Source organism: Adiantum capillus-veneris, chromosome 12, assembly GCF_014529385.1.
Source record: "Adiantum capillus-veneris isolate H3 chromosome 12, ASM1452938v2, whole genome shotgun sequence".
Classification (NCBI taxonomy): domain Eukaryota; kingdom Viridiplantae; phylum Streptophyta; class Polypodiopsida; order Polypodiales; family Pteridaceae; genus Adiantum; species Adiantum capillus-veneris.
Genome location: NC_140942.1, coordinates 157,491,484 through 157,514,749, shown reverse-complemented (window position 1 = coordinate 157,514,749; position 23,266 = coordinate 157,491,484). Strand labels below are relative to the sequence as shown.

Genomic DNA, 23,266 nt, shown 5'->3' with positions numbered 1-23,266 from the left:
TCTCTCTCTCTCTCTCTCTCTCACACACACACACACACACACACACATACACAATGTGTGTGTGTGTGTGTGCACACACTCTCTCTCTCTCTCTCTTTGTCACACACACACACACACACACACATTGTGTATGTGTGTGTGACAGAGAGAGAGAGAGAGAGAGAGAGATAAGCTCACATGGGTTCATTGAGGGACCCGTGTGTGTGTGTGTGTGTGTGTGTGTGTGTGTGTGTGTGTGTGTGTGTGTGTGTGTGTGTGAGAGAGAGAGAGAGAGAGAGAGAGAGAGACAGAGAGAGAGAGAGAGAGAGATAGGCTCACATGGGTTCATTGAGGGACCCATGTGTGTGTGTGTGTGTGTGTGTGTGTGTGTGTGTGTGTTGGGGGGGTAGCCTTTGCTCCAATGTATGTGCCCTTCTTCTCTTCTCCTCTTAGTCTCTCATCTCTTCTCATACAACATGCATAGCACTCTGGTTGCAAAGGTGCACATACCCATCCTCATCGTCACTTTTCTTGGACTCACCATGGAAGTTGTATAGCTATCGTCATTAAAGGTATCAATCGCACTTTTTTCTCTTTTGTATGGTATTTGCATGTGTTTTTGTAGGTGGTTGCTCTTCAGTTTACGCTTTGAGAAAACTCCATGCTATGAGGGAGGTCACTATATATAAACCTCCTATATCGCATGCGTTCAGGACCTTTTTTAAAAATTCCTTCTTTGTGAAATTTCAACGATATAATGAGCCCTTTTCTTTTCAAATTTTGTACATTTTTTAAAATTTTGAAAAAAATAACCCTTTTGCAATTTTGTTTCTATAAAGGTATATTAATACCCTTCTTTGGAACTCATGCGATAGGCAGATCTTTTATAAGTGAACCCACCGAGATCTAAGCTAAGTTCTACTATTTTAAAAATTTGTTGTCATAATGATCATAATTGTATACTTCAGAGCTGAAGAAAATACTTGCTTACTTTGTGTTTGTGGAATTAGTTATGTTATATTTGAGGGGGAGAAGCTTTGAAGAACAGGGGAAGTATAAATATGTAGATTTTAAGAAAAATGTACAGTGCATAGATGCTCATATCATTGTCTTCTTTATTTGAATCCCATGAAAATAGATTTAGGAAAAGAAAAAATGGGGGAAGTGAGTTTCCCAGAAAGTTATTTGTTTTTTGTGGAATACAAATTTCGGCAAGTAGGGAGTGATTACTATGTATGGACATATCTCTAGTGTACATAGAGACAACTATTCTCTTTCTTATAAATCGCTATTCTTTCCTAGTTTGGAATAATATAGCATTTTTGTTTTGTGTTTTTTTCCTTTTTTTTTGTTCCATTTGCTAACTTCAGCTTGTGTAGCAACCCTTGGATACTATTTGATTATTGTATTGCTACCATGGCTATTCCTTAAAGTGCTTCCTAACTAGTACCAAGATCAATTAGCCATTTGCAATTACAGTTATAGCCCACTTTCCCTCACTATACCTGTCATTTGCAACTACAATTATAGCCCACTTCCCCTCACTATACCTATCATCGCAGTATAATCCCCCTCCAATCAATCGCTATAGCTCGAACCCAATAAACATGGCAGCACTAGCAGCCACTCAATAGCAACATAATGTGAAACCCTCGCACTAATAGGCAACAATTCGCATTCACCTAGCCTCTCAGTATGTCCAACCGACTCAATTTTCCTTTAATAACTTTCTTAATTTTTATTTTTATTTTAAGGTTAAAGTTCACCTAGCATTCTTAAACAATGAAATGAAAGGGAGGTAGGTAACATTGACATTCCAAATGCACTCTTTTCTTCTTTAAACTTGTTCTAGAAAGGTAAAAAGTATAGCAAACAAACTTACGACCAATGATATCTTCTTTTTCTAAACTCTTGAAACATAATATGAAACTTTGATGTCTTGCAAAGGAGAATCTTATACTCATAAAATTTAAATAATCTTATACTCATAAAATTGTTGACTATATCTTGGGTTTCATATATATAGCAGTAGATGAAACATAGCTTCTCTAATTATTAGGGCTAGGATTTTAAATTTTCTTATTTTAAAAATGCTTTTGATTTTTGTAATTGCCGAGGGATAGCAAAGTTGTTTCATGGGATTAATCTAATTAGTTGGAAAATTGCAAAAGATTCAAGGTCGTAGATTTGGGGAGAATAAAATATTTTGTTGAATTATCTATTACAAGTAAGATCTGTTCAAGTTAAGGCATCAAAAATTTGGAACAATGTTCCCACTATCAACCTTATTCAAATTGTAAAACCAAGTTGGTTACACATATAGTTTACTACATTGGTCATATTCACATCGATTCGCCGGTTTAGAGACCACCAACTTTACAATGCAAATTCACTAATTATGTCACTACACAAATTTGCTAATTTATGTAACATTAATACAATGACACCGGTGTAGGCAACAAGATTATTTCATGTCGATTCGTTGTTTAACCAGCACCAATTACAAAATCATATTACATATATCTAACTACAATATGATGAAATGATTTGTCTTATAGTGATGTGAACTTCGATATGGTTCATATGGATGATGATGTGATGCTATGATGTTGAAAGATCTTGGTTGTTGAGTGATGGTTATGATCGTCGATATCCCTAATACATTAAGCTATGGTGATAAACAATGAAGTATATAATATAATGGTAATGAACAAGAATAAATATAATATAAGAGTGATTGACCGCATAAACAAAAATTATTTAGGTTTTGAAAGTTATGTTCTGATATATTATATTTATGATATGCAAGTTTAATGCCTAATTTTCAAATGTTAAAACTATATCACCCAGAAACTACTGAATAGAATAACTTGAGAATAACTCTCAATACAAACTTGAGGAGGCATTAAGAGTAGAAAGAGCTGGAAAAGTGACCCATAAATTTGGTTACTACAATTTTATACAAAGAAAAGAGCAAGAGACAAACTTACCACTGATTGAGGATTACAAGATGACGGAATTTTCACACCTGCATATCCCTTCCAGTTAGTAAGAGCGAGAGAACAACAGAGCTAAGTAACACAATTATTCCGCTCAGGTGCTGAAAACAAAGCAGTAATGTCTGCAATTTAGTCATTATACAATAGGCCAGCATGCACTTGTTTCCGAAACAAGCAACCTTGCCTTTAAGATGATGTGCTTCGTGACTTGAACACCTCCCTCAGTCCTCTGACACTTGCAGCATCTCAAAGCCAAATCAACCCTCTCTCTTTTCCGAGCGGCTGGAGCTAATCTCTCCTGACAAGCTGAGCGTACGGCTAAGTTCCAATCGGTATTCCAAACCCCTCATATGATGACCCAATAGCATGCACCTGTCAAAAACCAGCCCAACAGTTAAAATAGGCAACCCTTACTTGCTAGCTTCTCTGAGAAATTTTCATGCCCTAGAGAAAAAAAATTTACCAGAATAGCAGTCTTGCAAGATGATCACGGTTTACAGTAACCATTGCTTGAGACTGCAAGGGAGAGCTGCTGTATTTTTGGGTAAAGTTTCCCTCCCAAGAGCCATTCAATGGGCTCGCCTGTGATCCAAATTGCGAGCTCTTATGCTGCAACTTTGTTGAGGGATTATCCAGAAGCTCAGTAATGACATGCTGAATTACGTCCTCCACTTCTGATGATGTCGGCTGTGACAACTCCGCTACCTAGACTATCAAAGAAAATTTAAAGACCAGAAACCACCCGAGGATTTCGAAATTGATTGTACATAATAAAGCTGGCAAATTCAAAGGACCAAACAGATGGACACAGCCACACCTTCTCAGGTGCCAAGCTCCTCAGGTAGTCCAGTAAGTCATTCTTTTCCTCGCCCACCATATTTTGCACTTGTATCCCAGTGTTAAATTTCTTAGTGTCCTCCAATTCCTGCAAAAGATTGACTCAGGACAAGCACAGCGGCAAATAGTCAACAAGTCACCACATCATTGTAAGCCCTGAGCTCAATGTTAAATCGCAGACAGACCATGGAGCAACAAACACTAAGAAAAAAAGGCAAATCAACTTTCTTTAGAAGAGACCAGAATGCCCCTTAGAGCAGATTGGCCCCCATGCGCACACCTAGACATTTCAAAGGTAGATCAACTTTCATTGACAAGAAGCCAGATTGCCCCTCAAAGATAAGAATCCAGCTGTGTCTTTTACGCCCACTGTCAAGTGCAAAGCAACTTCCCAGCAGGCTTTATATTAGGAGAAGCAACCAAAACCTATAGCATCCTCAAAAGACAACACTTTCCATAGCCACACGGAAAGCAATTCCTTCTGTATTGCCACATTGGCATGCCATACGGGTGCCTGCCAGAAATCCCGCCGTGTTTCACTCACATCCGCACTCAAAATCTAGGTCCTTTAATCCACTCCAATTCCCATTCGGCTCTTACTCACTTCATTCGGTCCACTACAATCATGCCCCATCATCACTTTGTGACATCCTATGAATAGACATCCTGAGCATGATCCATAAATTCCTAAATGCTCCTCTAGAGAGACCCTTCAAAAAGAAGCCACTGGAAGAAACGTGTCTCAAAACATCCTCCTCTAATGGGACCCTTCAAAAAGAAGCCATTGGAAGAAACATGTCTCAGAAAATAAAGTAGGAGGTCAGAGAGTGTGGTCTTCAACCGTCCTCAGGTGGTTCCAACCTGTCAAAATCTTTGCTTTATATTTTAGTGTCAACCATAGAGAAGCGAACAATCTCTTGAACGCGACCCAAGTACAGGATGCCAATCCATGCAACAGTCAAGTTGACCACCAAGTCTATGCATTCCCCTTTTCAAATACTAAAGCTGCTTTCCGCTTTCCCAGCATTGGAAGCCTTTGTAAAGCTGCCTCCAGGAAACGCCGCATCAAAATGTTAAACAAGAGATTTGCCATCTCGAAGCCCTGAAAAAGTGTTGAACTTCAATGTGCTTCCATGCACGGTTCGAATCTCATCAATTCGTGCCCGCAATTCTCGCATAATGATGAGAGCAAAATTCTCGACCATGGATTGTTTATCACCCCACCTTATCTTCCATCGCCTGTTCATATATTTTGTAGAACTTGGACACATCTCATCCTTCAGATTGGCCCAACTTGTGTGCTACAATTCAAGAAGGGGGTGGGTGATTTTGAGTGTACTTTTTGGTATGTCAAAAGGTGAAGTGTCACAAAGTGATGATGTGGTATTGGTACAAGAGGAGAGCTAGAGCCGGAACCCGACACTGGCCGGATGAGACTTCTGTACTACACGGATCGCAAAGTGGCATGTTGCATGTGCCTCCCAGTTTGGTCACAAACGGAGAGTCTAAGATCTTATTTTCTACCACCACCATGGATGCAGCATCACCTCGTGATTCTGAGGAAGAGTATGAGTAAATGGAAGAGCAAGTTGAAGTGGAGGAAGCAAAGGATGTTGAGGAAAAGGAATCGGCCCATGAGGAACAAGCTGCAGATGATGACAGTGAGACGTAAGGAGAGCACGAATCATCTGTTGATGCCGCCGACACTTGGGACTTGGAGCAGCAAGACAGTGCAATTCCTTATGTACCATCTACTCAAGTATTTTCAGGATTTTCGCTATGCAAAGCATATGACGGCATCACCCATTAAGCTATTCTCTACTCGTAACTAGAGGCCCGGCACCTTCCCGTTCTCCCCTAGAGAACAACGCACACCGACATATTTTTGGTGAACTCCATGCAAATCAGACTGGGGTGAGTGGAGTTAGCTCTGTCCAGTGTCTACAAACCAAGATAATGAGATGCAGCAAGTGTTGCAACAGTTTGTTGCACTTATGCATCAACAAATCTGCATTATCAATAGAACCTGATGAATCAGAGTATAGTATGAGCCCAATTTGAGAAGCTAAGCACAATGTCTTCTATTGATGATTATCATACTTTGGGACATGTATCACTTGGATATTAAGAGGATAATCTTTGTGAAGATCAACCCTCGGCTTTATTGTCAAAACCTCTTCCATCATCATATCCTGATTCCTAATTGAATTCTGGACTACCCATCTCGCACTGAGGGAGGCGTTACAAAGTTTCTGTTCGTGTGTTGCTATAGAATTCTCGCTTGGAGTATCCAAGCCTGTTGCAATGGTATCCGAGCTCAGACAATTCTTCTACTGAGGATCCGATCCTTTTTCTACGAAATACATGGATTCTAGCAATGAATTTGCGAGACACGCTTGTGTAACAAGACCGGCACCACGTGCCAACGGAAAAGAACAGACTGAGACAAACATTTAGCACTTCAAACAACTGAAAAGATAGAAAGAGAATTCACACGCGACACGGAGAGGCATAGTTGCACCCTCTCAATGCACTAGCCCCAAATTGTGGCGTCCCTTTTCCAACTTCTTTATATTGCTTCAACGAGGTACAACACTAGCGGCTCTGCACTACATCTCCTGCAGGTAGAATGCCATAGAGTGAGCCTTGAGAACATATTTAAAGGGCCCTTGGTGTCATAAACTATTGATGTATCAAGCCATTGAAGAACGGAGCCAACCTGCAAATCCCGACCGAGGGGCCTAAACCCTAAGAAGCAGCAACAGAAGAAGTAGAAGCGGCACAAGAAGTTTTACCAACTTGCAAAGTCTTACCGAGAGGCCTATTTTCAAAGAAGAGTTCCCACCAACTTATGGACCCCGTCTGATGGAGCCCAAGTGACTAAAGGCATTAAAATAAAGCACCCAGAAGACTTGCGTGGAGAACCGATGACGTGACAACAGCTGTACGGACGGCCCCATTCGCCCTGGACTACTGGGGTGGCAGATAGTATAGAATTCCGCGTTTTACGCTTACCATGCCGACATGGCACCTATACAGATTTTCATAATTTGCGGTGGATTGCTTTTAAGCGCCAGCTTTTGGGACAGATGCTTTTAGAGTTTGATGATTTTCATGTAATTGTTTTTCATAAGCCAAGGGCCTTTAAATATGTGCCATGGGCTCATTCTCTAGCACGCTTCTAGGTGAAGGTGCAGAGCATGGAGTACCGGCTTGTATCGTGTCGAAGCAATATAAAGAAATACCAAAAGGGGCGCCAAGGTTTGGGGGAACTCTGCCACTCCCCGTCTCGTGTGTCGTGCATCTCTTTCAGTTCGGTGTTATTTGAAGTGCTTAAAGTTGTTCAGCCCATTCTTTTCTATAGGCACGTGCTGCCCGTCCCCGTAACGCTTGGCCATCTAAAAGCAGTTACATAAAAAGCATCTACTCTAAAAGCATATGGTCTCAAAAGAGCACTCTCAGAAACTGCCCGTAAAGCGTTGCCACGTCAGCAGTAGTCAACGCAAAACTCGGACGTCTGTACAAATGCCACATCATCAACTCTTCTACACAATTTTCGTAGTGTGTCTTCTACACAATTTGTAGTGTGTGTGTGTGTGTGTGCGCTTTATTTTAATTTTTTAGGTCCCATCGAATGGGGTTCCATAAGTTTTTGGGGACTAGGATTAAAATCCTAAACCATTTAATAATTAGGCCACTCCGACAAGGATCCTAAAAGTTGGTAGTCCTCACCTTCTTCTAATTCTGCTAGGGTTTAGACCCCTTGGCCGGGATTTGTAGATTGGCTAGGGTTAGGGCTAGGGAGTCCTAGCCCTCTGGGTCCTCAGTGGCTTCACATGTCACCACTTTGTGATAGCTTGTCTCACAGCGATGGTGAACTCGCAAACTCCATTGGCTCATAGAAAAGGAGAGAAACAATGAAAACATAGCTAATTGTCTGGAACTCTCTACCCAACCTTTGCTTACATAGGAAAAGATCTTGCTCTTTTAGGACAATCAAATGTGAACCGGCAATTGAGGCTCCCATCACCACTTGTTATTCTCATCAAAGTTACCCGGAACGGAGAACAAGGGGGGGGGAAGGGGGCGGAATAGAAACAAGTCCAAAACAAATGACTAAAGAAACACTTGAGTTGCCTCCATTCTACTTAGCTCCAAATCTACTCCAAAACAACCCCCCCCCCCCCCCCCCCCCCCCCCCCCCCCAAAAAAAAAAAAAAACTACCTCGAAATCTTCCCAAAAACCGCCCTCAAACAGCCCCAATTATGCCCCCAAATGGCTACTTTTGCCCGTTTCGTTTACGCCCCATTCCAGAAGGGCATTCCGTTCCCGACTCTGTTCAGGAAGCTGGAGCCGTCCAAAACGCCATTTCAAGACATTTAGGCGACATTCTGCCCGTCTCCTATTACATTGATTCTCATAAACCCTCTGTCCCGTGCTTGCCACTTTTCCTTCTTGTAGACACCCCCAAACGTCATTCCTAGCTACTTGCCGCAATCCATGGCAAATCTTGGCACCTTTGTCCTTGAGCTTTGCATTTGCAGTGCACACTTGACATGCATAGACATCCACCTACTTGACACACTTGCACTTGGTCTATCTTTAGAACCTACGCCTTGTCCCCCCCTTAACTTAGATCATTGTCCTCAATGATCACTTGGAAGGGTGTAGTTAGAAAAGAAAAATTTTCTGGTGTGAAAAATTGTTAGGTGCAACGGAAAGGTTTAAGGACTTAAACTCGGATCTAGTATTTCATGCAATCACTTCAGACGAGGGGATTAAACGAAAACACAGAGATAATCGCAAACTACACACTTGTCAACATTCTATCGCTTCAAAACACTTGGATAACAATGAGGGAGTAGAGCAAACGACTCGGCAGAGTTTCGGGCCAAGACGCATTGGCTCCGCCCCTTTCGATATTTCTTTATTATTATGGTTCGTAAAGCACAACAACCAAGGGTCAGATTCTTTTTAAGACTCTACGTCCAAATGCCCTCGAGGAGTGGCCCTTGGGCAGTTATAAACAGTAAAAGAGATGCCAAAAGCAGAGCCCCGAAAGCTTAGGTCCTAAAAGCACTTGTTTCCTAAGAGTATCTGCGCAAATTCTATCCCCAGCCAACGTAAAGAACAAAAATCCGTATAGTTCCCGCTACGTGTGCTCAGTGCAAAACGCGGAATTTTCCTACTACTGTCACGTGTCATTCTCGACGTAAAACGCGGTGGTCCATAGAGCAGCCACGTGAACATACTCTTCCCAATTTTTGTGTGTGTGCGCACCTTTAAATAATTAGGCCCCGTCGATAGAATTTCATAAGTTGGATGGGGGTTAGGATTAAATCCTAACCCAGTTTTATAACTTGGGCCAATCGTCACGACTTCATAAGTTGGGATTCCTTTTGTTTCCTCTTCTTCTTCTTGGCTTTGGGTCTCTCAACCAATTCCTGCAAAACTCAGTCAAGTTAATTCAAGACCTGAAGGTCACTCAAATGTCCTGGCACCATGCAGATGGCATTCAAATGTAAATTCCATAGAGAGAACTGATCACGGCACAAAGGATTCTCACTTTGACCAAGAGATTGGCATGGACCACCTTGCTAGGAAGAGTGAGTCTATTACGAGCCAAACGAACGCATTGATCCGATACGTCTAAGACCTCGACGCAGAAACCCTAACCTTAAAACTTGTCACATACCGCCTTCTAAAATCAAACCAATTTTCCTCGATTGTAGGATACAAAAAAATGTCCACACTTCTTACATTCATGCGACTTAAAATCTCACAAATGATCATTCATGCATTCTTGTGTCATGATGGCCGTTCACACATAAAAGCTAATTGCAGACATCTCAAGTTCGTCTGAAAATCGATCTTACGGCAAGTTTCTTAGCCAATGCCAATAAAAGGTCATTGGATCCTGCTTGTCGTGTCGATCACACACCCAAGATCATATTCTTAGCCAATGCCTATAAAATGTCATTGGATCCTACTTGTCCTGTCGATCATGCCCACACGCAAGATCATATTCTTAGTCAATGCCTAGTAAAGGTCATTGGATCCTGCTTGTGTTGCGTGCACACACCCAAGATCATAGTTCTTAATCTTAGGCATACTCATAATCTCTATTCATCAGCTTGTGGTGCGTGCACACACCCAAGATCATAGTTCTTAATCTTCGTCATACTCATGATCTCTATTCATCATAAATTTGGACAAAAAATTCCAAATTTCTTTGCTTTGATTCGTTTGTCGACACTTCTTGAGTAGCTGGATACTACAATCCAACACCAACTCTTTGTTCTTGTGCTTCAATTGAATCGTTCGTTCTCTTGCGTCAAATCGGGCATGATACTTGTAGAACCAAGGCATGCCCATTAGAACATCACGTCCTCCAAACCCATAATGCGATGACATGTAAGTTTCATTAGCCATTTGTGCTTCAATCAACATCCTTTTGGCATGCAATTATATCTACTGCAAATGTCTCATCAAGGAAGCTTGGGTACAAAGCGAGCTTAAAATCATGCCATGTCTTCGGACTCTCGGGTTTCTTGGTTAGGGGCAGTCCACCATGTCAAAGCACTTTCATTGAGAAAAGATGTGACTCGTAGCAACATGGATTCTTCTGTAAAATTTATGTTACTGAACAGAACATCAAACTATTGTAAGAACTTGAAAGCATTGTGGGAATCTTGGACACCTGAGAAGGTGAAAAATTTAACCGTCGCACCAAAATCTTTGAAGGGTTTAGGACCCAAATCTGCCACCTGAGGTGCTGAGTAATAATATTGTCACGTGACACATCCCAACCCTATGTGTCCGTGGACAAGCTACACCACAGCAGGGTTCAGTCAGTACAGTCAAGTTTAGATTAGCAGTGATCTGGCACTTTTGTGAGTCTATTCGTAGACCGTGCATGCCCAGTCACTTAGCATAGATGCATATCCTCCGGTTGCACACAGCATGATCATCGGAATTCCCATCAGAATCCATTAGCATCAGTTAGAAGAATTTTTCAGTGCATTTAGCCAATTTTCCTATTTTTGGTTATTTTCACTTATTATTTTTAAGTGACTTTCCAACAAAAGTAGGTAGGGCAATTTTGCTAAGTTAATATATAAGCAAACCCAAGTTAGCACTTTCTGGCAGAAGAGACAGCAGGAGCTTCCCGCTCAACAGGCAACTTCTCAGCAGTACCCCCCCTCAGCACCTAGCCTTTTCTAGCAGTACCATCGCCAACCTTCCAGCATCCTTGGCGATTCCCATCACATCAGATCCCCCGCATTCCCCCCCTTGCATGATCGCCCACAGCATCCTCAGCCCAGCGTTTTTCATTGCAAAAACACTATACCTTCATCAGCGTTTTCCATAGCAAAAACGCCAGCCAGATCTCAGCCCTTTCCAGCGTTTTCAGCCCAACCACTAACGCCAGGAAATCTGCAGTTCAGCATTGAAGAAAACGCAGGTTTTCAGCCATGGTACAATAGCAGATTCCCCCCAAGTCGGTTGCTGATGATCCCTCATTTTCAGCCATAAAAACGCAGCCAAAACAGTCATTTTCAGCCACCAAGACAGTCCCGAAATTCAGCGAATAGAAGAACTCAGATTTCAGCCATCAAGTTGCCGTCGCCGTCGTCGTCATCGGCAAAGTCCCATTGCATCAGTCCATTGCATTCGCATTGTACACCTTTGTGCAATCAAAGTAAACTCTCGCCGACGAGAGTGGGGCCTTCGGAGGAGGGTTTTACAAACCTCTCGGTGTCGTATCCCTTCTCTCTCCTTCTCTCAGTCTCATTCACTTGCACGCACAATATCCACTCACTTTGTTCGTGATCATAGCACTCTCCATAAAGACGGAAGGCTCTCTCCTTCCTAAGAACTAAAAAGAACCTTGAGCAATAAAGATCACTAATCTTGAGAAAATGCCCATCTGATGAATAGGTAGGTCCAAAGGTGCTGGTGGAACATAGGGTTCAAGTGTAGAGCGCAACGACAGTGGTACTTCGGGGCCACATACTGTCGTTTTCCTGATGCCATATTCTTGAAAATGCTCCCCAAAAACCGAGAGACATCTCCAGATTTCTGCCATGAAGAGATAATCGGTTGATTTTGATAAGAGTCAACTGGAAGAGAGGAGTAGATCAGAGAAGGTTGGGGTGGCATAACAGGGTAAGCAGGGGGATTCAAGGTGATCAAATAGTTGTGCAACGCTTCCAAAATCAATCCTGTCATTTGTCGGTCTCAATTTTGTTGTTGTTAGGTGCAGCGGAATGAATGTTTGCGCTTTGCTCAAGATGAGTGCTCCGAACTGTGCTCAAGGTTCCTTTTGTTCTTATGGAAGGTAGAGCCTTCCGTTCTTAATGAGAGAATGCTATGATCACAAACAAAGTGAATGGACACTGTGCGTGCAAGACTGAGAGATAGAGAGAGAAGAGAGATACGACACCAGAGACGTTGTAAAACCCTCCTCCGAAGGCCCCACTCTCGTCGGCGAGAGTGGTCTACTTATGATTGCACAATCTGGTACAAATGGAATGCATGAGACTGATGCAAGTCTAGGCTATGTTGACGACTACGACGGGGATGACAAGGCCGACACTAGGGCTGAAATCTGCAATCTTTCTACTGCTGTCCAAAAACTATATGGGCTGAAATCTGGGATTGATCCAAAAACGCTGATTTGGGGGCTGTTTTCAGTGGTTCCTTGACGCTGAAAATCTGCAGTTTTATGGCTGAAAACTGAGGTCTTTCTGGGGCTGAATCTGCTACTTATTCATGGGCTGAATCTGCTACCTTTAGGGGCTGAATCTGCTATTGTTCTAGGGTTGTACTTGCAGGTTTTCCATGCTGAAAAACGCTCCTGATGCAGGTCAAAAACGCTAGCTAGCTGGTTTCCCAAAAACGCTAGCTTGCTAGCTGAATCTTCTGGCAATCCCTACTAATGCAAAACGCTAGGCAAGGGGTTACTGATGCGGTGATGCTCATGCAAACGCTGGTGTCTGTTCTTGCAAGCGATGGTGTAGATCTTGAAAACCCTAGAGAATGTCTGATGCTGAAAACGCTAGCATGGGGGTTCTTAATTGGAGGGAGTACCGCCAAGGGTCTTGTTGAGAAGCTGCCTGCTGAGCTTGGCTCCTGTTGCCTCTTCTACCATTTTGTTCTAACTTTGGTTTGCTTATATATTTTCTTAGCAAAATTGCCCTACCTACTTTTGTTGGGAAGTCACTTAAATTAATAAGTGAAAAATGTCAAAAATACGTAAAATGGGCTAAATGCACTCCCTGATGGCATCTGATAGATTCTGATGGGAATACTGATGATCATGTTGTGTGCAACCAGAGGATATGCATCTACACTAAGTGACTGGGCATGCACGGTCTACGAATAGATTCACAAAAGTGCCAGATCACTTCTAATCTAGACTGACTGGACTGACTGAACCCTGAACATGTAGTAGCTTGTCCACAGACACATAGGGTTGGATGTGTCACGTGACATCCCCTCCTTTTCAAAGTGAGGTACTGGTACCCAACTGTATGGCATCGAGGGAGATCGCCAACAACATCCGGAATCCTGGAAGGGACTCTTCGCCGATGTGGGGGTCGTGCAATACTTGAACTTCATAAAGGTATGCAAATCTTGCTTCTTTGGGCCGCGCCGAAAGCGACACAAAGTCTTATGTGGCTCCTTCGATGCTTCAACTTCATCTCTAGGCATGTTTCTCTCTTCTTCAAGAATCTCCATGGCTGAAAATTCCTGAAACCATTTCCAACACAAAACCATGAACATACATATTCCATGTTAAGTGAGTGGAAAAAATCTTGTCTTCGCTAAAGACTGTGTATGCAATGTAGATGAACATAGAGACGGAGTGACAACCCGTTCATCAAACATATGCAAACAATGAGATCGAATCTTTCTCTTATGATCTAGAGCAATCGACTGCGGCAATTCACCACGGAAATGCCCATGCTTGGTGCTCATACTTTCATGTGCTCTTTCTACGAATGTGTCATGCCAAGGAAGAGACATGGAATGTGACTTCCTTGAATGCATACTTTTCAGCTTTTCATGAACAATCCGCATACATCCGTGCTCATCCATGAGTGAAACGTGCTCAACGTACAATATGTCATGCCTAGGAAAAGGGATCACATAAAGACGCTGACTAAAATACAGGAAACGATCACGAATGAAACACTCAAACAATGCGTGTGTATCAATCATGCGAACCCATAATACTTCCTGTGAGAGTTCTCTGGACCTAGGCTCGAGAGCCAAGATCGGTTCTTCCTGAGGGGGTCCTTTGGACCTCGACTCGAAAGCCAAGATCGGTTCTTCGTGATTGATCGAATCGACAACCAGGTTAGCTTCGCTAGAAAAAGCATCCACTAACACATCATCCTTGTGAACAATCACATCATCTTCATGCAACTCATCATGCTTGTGAGAAATCACATCTTGATCATGCTAATCATTAACATCCAAATCATCATGCAAATCATTGTCATTCAAGTCATCATGTTTATCATCATCATTCAATTCATCATGCTTCTCACAATCATGCAAATCCTGTGTGTCACGCTTGGGAGAAGAAGAGACTAAGAGAGTCTCCTTTTTCCGAATCTCGTGCATCTGTGCCTGAGCTTGAGAAACGACTTGCAAGAACTCTTTCACGTGTTGGTCGCTCTTTCCTTTGACGGTGGCTGCAATTCTTTCTTGGTGCTTGCGCTTCGTTTCTGCTTTTCTTTCTGCTCTTCTTTCTGCGTGTCTGCGTTCCATTTCTGCCATTCTTTCTGCATGTCTTGCTTCGCGTTTTAGCTTCCTTTCCAAAAACATCTGGTCCAGCTCCTCCATAGGAGGTAGTGCAATTCTTGTCATAGATGGGGAAGGGGGAGGGTCGGAAAAACCTCCTGGTAAGGAAAATTCTTCTTTGCCTCTCTCATGCTCATCACCTCCAAGCGAAGTATCCATTCCGCTTCGAGTGATGACCATTCTGAAGTCATGGGTTCTTGTGGGTTCTTGTAATCTTGGGTTCTTTAGTTCACGAGGAACTTGGGTTCTTTGGGGGTCTTGGTTTCTTGGGTTCTTGAGTTCTTGAGGGTCTTGAGGGTCTTGAGGTTCTTGAGGTTTTCTTTCGCTTGCAATCTGTGTTTGAGAAGGATCTTCTCTTCACCCAAGTTCTACTCCTTTCCGCGAGCGCACCCCTTGGCGGCCTTGCGTTCACACCAAGGTTTCTTTTTCCCACCTCACGTCGATTGGCCGGCCGCTAAGTGCACGGTCCGCTCTCAATGAGTGAAAAGAGACACAAGGGGAGGCTAGACAAGCCCTTCTTTCTTGGGATTCCTGTCACTCTTCAAAGGAATCGACACGCCCAAGCGAACTTGGGTTCTTGCGACCGCAACAAGCAAAACAAATTCTTGTGATTCTTGTGGTTCTTTCCTTGAGTGATACAGAACACTGCCAAAGCTCTAATACCAATGTTAGGTGCAGCGGAATGAATGTTTACGCTTTGCTCAAGATGAGTGCTCCGAACTGTGCTCAAGGTTCCTTTTGTTCTTATGGAAGGTAGAGCCTTCCATTCTTAATGAGAGAATGCTATGATCACAAACAAAGTGAACGGACACTGTGCGTGCAAGTGTATGAGACTGAGAGATAGAGAGAGAAGAGAGATACGACACCAGAGACGTTGTAAAACCCTCCTCCGAAGGCCCCACTCTCGTCGACGAGAGTGGTCTGCTTATGATTGCAAAATCTGGTACAAATGGAATGCATGAGACTGATGCAAGTCTAGGCTATGTTGACGACTACCACGGGGATGACAAGGCCGACACTAGGGCTGAAATCTGCAATCTTTCTACTGCTGTCCAAAAACTATATGGGCTGAAATCTGCGATTGATCCAAAAACGCTGATTTGGGGGCTGTTTTCAGTGGTTCCTTGACGCTGAAAATCTGCAGTTTTATGGCTGAAAACTGAGGTCTTTCTGGGGCTGAATCTGCTACTTATTCATGGGCTGAATCTGCTACCTTTAGGGGCTGAATCTGCTACTGTTCTAGATCTTGAAAACCCTAGAGAATGTCTGATGCTGAAAACGCTAGCATGGGGGTTCTTAATTGGAGGGAGTACCACCAAGGGTCTTATTGAGAAGCTGCCTGCTGAGCTTGGCTCCTGTTGCCTCTTCTACCATTTTGTTCTAACTTTGGTTTGCTTATATATTTTCTTAGCAAAATTGCCCTACCTACTTTTGTTGGGAAGTCACTTAAATTAATAAGTGAAAAACATCAAAAATAGGTAAAATAGGCTAAATGCACTGGAAAATTCCCCTGATGGAATCTGATGAATTCTGATGGGAATACTGATGATCATGCTGTGTGCAACCAGAGGATATGCATCTACACTAAGTGACTGGGCATGCACGGTCTACGAATAGACTCACAAAAGTGCCAGATCACTTCTAATCTAGATTGACTAGATTGACTGAACCCTAAACATGTTGTAGCTTGTCCACGGACAAATAGGGTTGAATGTGTCACGTGACAGTTGTTCTGCTAAATATACCAATCGACGTACCACGTACTGGAAATGTGTCTCGTCAGGGTGCCTTTGAGTGGATGGGCTCGGTGAATTTCCTCCTTCGGCAAGGTGATCTCCTTCTGCTCTGTCCATGTCCATAGGATCGTGCTCCGGTTGGCAGAGGGCAAGGGAACAAGCTGTGCTCTGATACTATTGTAATAAATTCCGACGAGGGGATCAAACGAAAATACAAAGATAACTGCAAAGTACACACTTGACAACACTATTACTTCAAAACACTCGAATAACTCAGTAGGAGTATACGACACGATTCAATGGAGTTCCAAGCCAAGACGCACTCCCCCAAAGACTGGCACCCCTTTCAGTATTTCTTTATTATTATGGTTCGCAAAATAAAACTCCCGAGGGTCCGACCCTCTCCAAGCCTCTGCGTCCATATAAACAGTACTTGCAAGGGATGCCAAAAGCAGAGCCCCAAGAGCTTAGGTCCTTGAAGCACTTGTTTCCTAAAAGCATCTACATCCAAAAGCTAGCGCAAATTCTGCCCACAACGTAAAAAACGAAAATCCGTACAAGTGCTTCCACGTGTCATGCTCAACGCAAAACGCGGAATTTTCAATCTCGACGTTAAACTTCGCAATTTGGGGGTGTGAGTGTGTGTGCACGCACGCACGCACGCCTTTTTATAATTAGGTCCCTTCAACAAAATTTCATAAGTTTGCTTAGGGTTAGGATTATAATCCTAACCAAACTTTATAAACTTGGGAAACTCATTGTGAGAGTGAGCAGCGGAAAGTGTGAGCCACGCATGCCAAAAACGCTGGAAGGAGAGAGAGAGAGAGAGAGAGAGAGAGAGAGAGAGAGAGAACACAAGTGCTCTGCAAATGCTCTCAATACACAATCTCTGAATGACTACAAGACCCTAAGCATTCTATTTATAGAATCTTCGGTTGAGGTAGGGCAAAAATGTGTAACTATTGCCAAAAACATTAAAGCCCAAAAATGGCTAAAAATATGTGCACCCAGCTAGGCTCAAAAAATGACCGGCCAAGCATGTGCTAAAATGTCCGCCCATGCAATCTACATGATGTGCCATGGGTGGCCAACCCGAGACAATCACTAGTTGTACAAAATGGCGAAGCAACGGTGGTGTAACTCACTCCCTCTCAACACCGGATGCTAAGACAACACAGAGGAGTCGAAGGTGAGACGCCAAAGTCCGCTGAGGTACAGCCTTCACGAAGATGTCTGCTGCATTATCCGTTGCAGGAACATACTCAAATAAAGATCTCCAACCAAAACCCGCTCTCAAACATAGTGGTATTGCACTCAATGTGCTTAGTCCGAGCGTGAACAATAGGGCTCTTGGCAATAGCAATGTAACTCTGATTATCGCACAAAAGACAAGTCGTAGCAGTCTGGGGAAAACACAACTCTCCCAGTAATATCTTCGTAGCCATATGGCCTTACAAGCAGTATAGCAAGCTGCTCTGTACTCCGCCTCTGTAGAAAATAGTGCAACGGTGGGTTGCCGCTTACTGCTCCATGAAATGGGTCCCGAGCCGAGTGTGAAAACTACTTTTGTAGTAGTAGAGCGCTGAGTATTTGGATTTCTTGCCCAATCCAACCAAGTAAGGTGCAACCCTTGGAGAGACCATAGAACACACCATGATCCAAGGTGCCATTGATGTACCGCAAAGTACACTAGGCACACTGCCAATGTCGCTGACGAGGTCGGGTGTTGAAGGAACTGAGGACAGAAACTGTGTAACACATGTCTGGTCGAGAATAAGTTAGCCAATTGAGGCAACCAACAACATTCCTGTACCGCTCCAAGTCAATCGGTGGGGAAGGAACGTGAAGTGATACGTTCTCTCCAGGCTCAAGAGGAGTGTCAATCAGTCTGCAGCCTGTCATCTGGAATCTCTCCAGGATAGCATTCGCATACTTCCGCTGAGAAAAGAAGATGCCGTCTGATGTCTAAAAAATCTGGAATCCAAGAAAATAGTGAAGAAGCCCAAGATCAGTCATCTTGAAACACGTCTCCATAGCCTTCATGATCAACTTGATCAAGCTAGTCCAAGAGCCAGTGAAACCATATAGACAATCACTATTGCAACCAGAGAGCCATTAGAGACAGCATAACAGTTGGAATTTGATGAGGTACGCCGTAACCCTAGCTTCACGAGAAACTGGTCAAGTGTGAGGTACCACTGTCGTCCAGCCTACTTCAGTCCATACAATGCTTTCCACAACTGATAGACCCAATCCTCCTTGCCTGGTACACGAAACCTAGGAGGTTGCTCCATAAAAACTTATATATCCAAATCTCCATTCGGAAATGCACTTTTGGGTAGACCAACAAAAGTTGGCTGCGAGAGCAAACACTGTGCGTATGGTAGTCATGCGAGCAGTGGGAGCAAAGGTCTCACCAAAGTCCACGCCTGGTCGCGGTGTGAAACCCGGAGCAGCAAGTCTCGCCTTGTGTTTGTCGAGGGAACCATTGGCCTTGTACTTTGTCTTGAAAATCCATTTCGTAGAAACCACCTTCCACTTGTTGGGCCTGGGAACCAAAGTCAAGGTTTTATTCCGCTCGATAGCGCTCTGTCTGCATGGCACGCTTCCAGCAATCATGCTGGAGTGCTTCCTCTACCAAAGAAGGCTCAACTGGTGAAGCCTCAATCTGAGACATGAGTGCAAAGTTCACGAACTCTGCGCCATCATAAACTTGCTTGTCCTTGAGGCGTGCGGAACGTCGAGGTTGTCCAGTGTGTGGCGGGTCTGGTAACTTCGTGACTCCAGAGGAAGAAACCGTAGAGTTAAGCCCAACACGAACTAACTTCTCCTTGCGAGGTCGAACCGCCTCCACCCAAGGAGAATCATCATCCACATCAGAATCAAATCTGGCATGGTATGATCGGGTGAAGTAACAAGCTGTAGTGTAGAGGGTACAGGAACAGGAACAGGGATAGCATCAGGTGTAGGAGGTGGACAAGGAGGAGGGAGGGAAGGGATAGGCTTGGATGATGTCCCCTCTGCAGGTGTGTTGAAGAGCTCCATGAAAGTCACATCACAGGTATAAAGCCGGTATCCGTCAGACTCTCGTGAATAGCCCAGGAAGATGAGCTTCTTCGCCTTAAGTCTAACTTCTCTCCCTTCTCCTTTGGCACATGGACAAAGGCCAGACACCCAAAAACTCGAAAGTGTGAGATCGAGGGCTTGCGCCCGTAGTAAGCCTGATAAGGAGTCATGTCCTACAAAGCATGTGTAGGAGAACGGTTCTGAATGTAAACCGTCGTGTTGCACGCCTCTGCCCAGTAAACCCGGGGCAAGGAAGCATGCGCAAGCATCGCACGAGCCATCTCCAGGATAATCCGATTCTTCCACTCAACAACTCCGTTCTGGGAAGGTGTAGGGAGTAGTCAACTGGCGCTTTATGCCCTTTGACTTGCACCACTGTGCAAAGTCCTTCGAGGTGAACACACACCCTTCTGTCTAAGCGAATACATTTGACGTGAAAGTCCCTCTCCTTTTCAACCATCGTCGTCCAATTTCGAATGAAATCGAAAGCCTCCAACTTGAGCTTTAGGAAGGAAGCCCAAGTGTACCTGCTGAAATCATCCACAAGCACAAGCAAAAACTGTGAGCCAAAATATGAATGAGTGCTCATCGGGCCACATAGATCAATGTGAACTAGTGCAAGTGGTGTCGAAGCTTTGTTGGATGCCTGCTTCGGAAAGGCTCTGTTGCTTGCCCAACTGGCAAGCCTTGCGCCTAATGAGGAGCGTATTGCTGGTAAACCCTCCACCATAGAGGTCCTAGCAACCTGATAAAGATGCTGTTAACATAGATGTTCAAATCGTGCATGCCATAGAGAAGAAGACTTCGTGGTCCTAGACAGAAGAGTAGTGAGGCGGTATCACGCTCACCGCGTGCAAGGATAGTACCTGACGTAGAATCAAAAATGGTGACTGTGCCACTCCCAAAGTGTATGTCAACTCTCTGAGAGTCCAAACTCGACACAGAGAGGAGGTTGAAGGCCATGTCCGAAACGTAAAGCGCCTCGGGTAATCTGGCATGTGCCAGACACTGGAATCTCATGGTTGTCACCCATAGTGACGGTCTGCCCGTGAGTCTCCCTGAGAGAGCTAAACCATGATTGTTGGAGAGTCGTGTGAGTAGTGGCTCCACTGTCAACAACCCAAATACCTGACTGCGATGTAGCAAGAGCGTGGTCCGTCGTCGCGACAAAGCAGTCCCTGCCGTCTCGTGACAAGCTACAATTGCAGTCGAGGCTGTCTGTTTCTCCCTGTTGGCCTCGTCTCGCTTCTTCGTTCTGCATTCTGATTCTCTATGCCCTTTCTTAGGGCAATGGTAACATTCGATGTCCTTGTTCTTCTTCTTCTTCTTACCTTTACCTTTCTTGTTACCTCCTTGAGCTATCAAAGCTCCTTCTACATCAATAGCACCTCCGGCTCTGAATGCGGAGTGCCTCTCAATCTGTCTGACAGAAGGTAGAATCTCATCCCAAGAGAGAAAAGAGGTACGTCCAAATGTGAGCAAACTCTGAAAATAGGGATCAAAGCGTGGGGGAAGCTTGAATAGTAAGAGGCCAGCCATGCGTGTCATGGTGATGTCGCCTCTGGCAGAGACAAGGTCGTCCCAAAGTCCCACATGTGGCGGGTCAACCTATCGAGTGAGTTGAAATCCTTACACTGGAGGTTGTACAACTCCCGTTCAAGTGTGATCTATCTAGCAAACGACGTCTCCTCAAGCTGGTCAAGAATCCGTCTCCACAATAGATGTGCATGCTCCTCTTTGGAAACTTCCTTCGTGATGCGGTTCGAGAGGTTTATCATAAAAAAGGTGTAGACTCGTATGTCTCGATCCACCCACTCGTCGATATGGGCCTTAGTGGCGGTGGGAAGGGAAGGCTGAGTAGTCGAATGGGTGAAATCATTCAACCATCCCAAGAGTCGATGGTAGGCAACAATTGTGCGGACTCGTGTCCTCCACACAGAATAGTTGTGTAAATCCAACTTCTCCTCCTCATCAAATTGAGTGAGGGCATAATTGTTGGATGTAGCGTTGGCAGATGCCGACGTAGTCACAGAAGTGGAAGTGGCCGTAGTCGCAGAAGACGTAGTGGCCCCCTTCTGGGATTGTTGTTGTTGTCCCTTCTACTGTGGAGTCGATGTTGCCAAATTGGCTTTATCTGACAGAAAAATAATTCTAAATGAATTATTGGATTTATAAGTGAGAGGGTTTTCTCGCTTGGAACACCAAGGAAAAAAATAATTCTAAATGAATTATTGGAATTTTAAGTGAGGGTTTTTCTCACTGGAGACATCCGAGTACACAGTATTCCTAGTGCGTCATTTAAAGTAATGACGGGAACACTGAGAACGGGAATATCTGTAAGGCCACCAGGAACGGGTACTTCTGATGCGTCACATCGGATGGGTGACAGGGAGCATCGAAAAGAAGTATCCGACCATCCGGGAACGGACATCTCTGATGCGTCATAGGATGGGTGACATAGAGCATCGTGAAGAAGATTGTACCGTAAGTTCGGTAGGAAAGGACTAGGTGATGGGTATTCCTGATGCGTCACAAGGTGGGTGACGGCTGCATCAGAAACGGAATATCCATAGTCGGGAGGAAATTCCGAACTGTGTTAGAATTGTGCACAAGGAAAAAGCAAAAACTTGAATGAAGATGGGTTCAGAGGAAACTTTGAGGAAAAACAGATGCTTTTTGAGAAAGCGGGATTGCTTTTCAGGAAAGCAGATGCTTTCCTGCGAGGAAGTCTCTGTCTGCATTGCAACTGTGCATGTGATTGCATCCAGGGACGCCTGGGAAGTGCTGTGAAAGCATTGTTTTTAACTTATAAGGTTTTATTGAGTTTTTGGGCAGGTTCAGACTATTTTTAAAATACGTCGGCCGCCCACCTAATAAGTGGACAGCCATCTGATAAATAAGGCAACAGATCAGCCAGCGTTTTCTCTCTCTTTTTTCTGGCAGAACAAAAAAAAAAATGAAAAAAATGAAATTAAAAAAAAAAAAAAAACAGCCGCGATCTCTACGCGAGCAGCTATTCGTGCCCGTGGCTAGGAGCTATAAAAGCATCACATGCCCTCACTCAGAGAGGAGGACCAATCTTTGCAAGGAGGAGATGCTACTGCAGATTTCAGCCGTAAAGAAGACGTTGCCGGTGATGCCTATGGTTGCCCCAAGTGTACCAGATGTCGCCAAGACTCAGTGCGCAAGTTCCCTCGCGAAGAAGTGCCTACGAAGCGTGTTTCCATCGCGACAAGTTGATGTTTTTCTCTGTTTTCAGCCCATAAACGTCGTAGATGGGGCTGATTTACGAGAAGGAACCCGAGAACACACCTCTTTTGTGTGTAGGATTGGAAGAGAGGATTTTCTATGGAGAGATCTCTCCTAGGAATTGCTTTTCGAGAATCGAGTTGCGTTTCGAGCGTCGAGACTTTGAAGGTAACGATTATCATGTTCTGATCTTTGAGTATTTGATTGCAGGTGTACTTCCTCTTCGTGAGGGAGTAGGAGCAGAGGAAGGCATGAGCCTCTGCAGTAGAAAAGCGCTCTGAGGAACTAGGGCCAGATCAGCCCAAGGGTTTCGTACACGAGTTTGGGAAGTAGATCCACGGATCGGAGAGAGGTAGTCTCTCAAGTTGTGATCCGGAAGTTGGGATTCCCAAGTAAGGACTTCGTGTCCGGGAAAGCAAAGTTGTTCTGCGGGAAGAGGACTCTGGAAAGAGAGTTGGAAAAGAGTTGCAGGGATGCCATGCCCTGAGCCTGGAAGGTGAGATCCAGAGGCGAGAACCTTGATTCTCGAGGAATTGGAATAAGGAACGGAAGTTCCTTGGAATAGGATTTTGCCCTAGGAATCG

General features: G+C 44.1%; 1 protein-coding gene across 1 annotated transcript in view; it reads right to left on the bottom strand.

The window, feature by feature from the left end:
* Window positions 1–2,898: 2,898 nt before the first annotated feature.
* The window catches only part of LOC147446750 (uncharacterized), a 38,912-nt gene continuing 18,544 nt past the window's right edge, over window positions 2,899–23,266 (bottom strand). The window contains exons 4-6 of the mRNA XM_086525928.1: window positions 3,796–3,903; window positions 3,442–3,683; window positions 2,899–3,350 (exon numbers count right to left, since the gene is read on the bottom strand). Of these exons, the coding sequence (XP_086382054.1) occupies window positions 3,236–3,350; window positions 3,442–3,683; window positions 3,796–3,903 (465 nt within the window). The 3' untranslated portion in view covers window positions 2,899–3,235. The remainder of the gene's footprint in view (window positions 3,351–3,441; window positions 3,684–3,795; window positions 3,904–23,266) is intronic.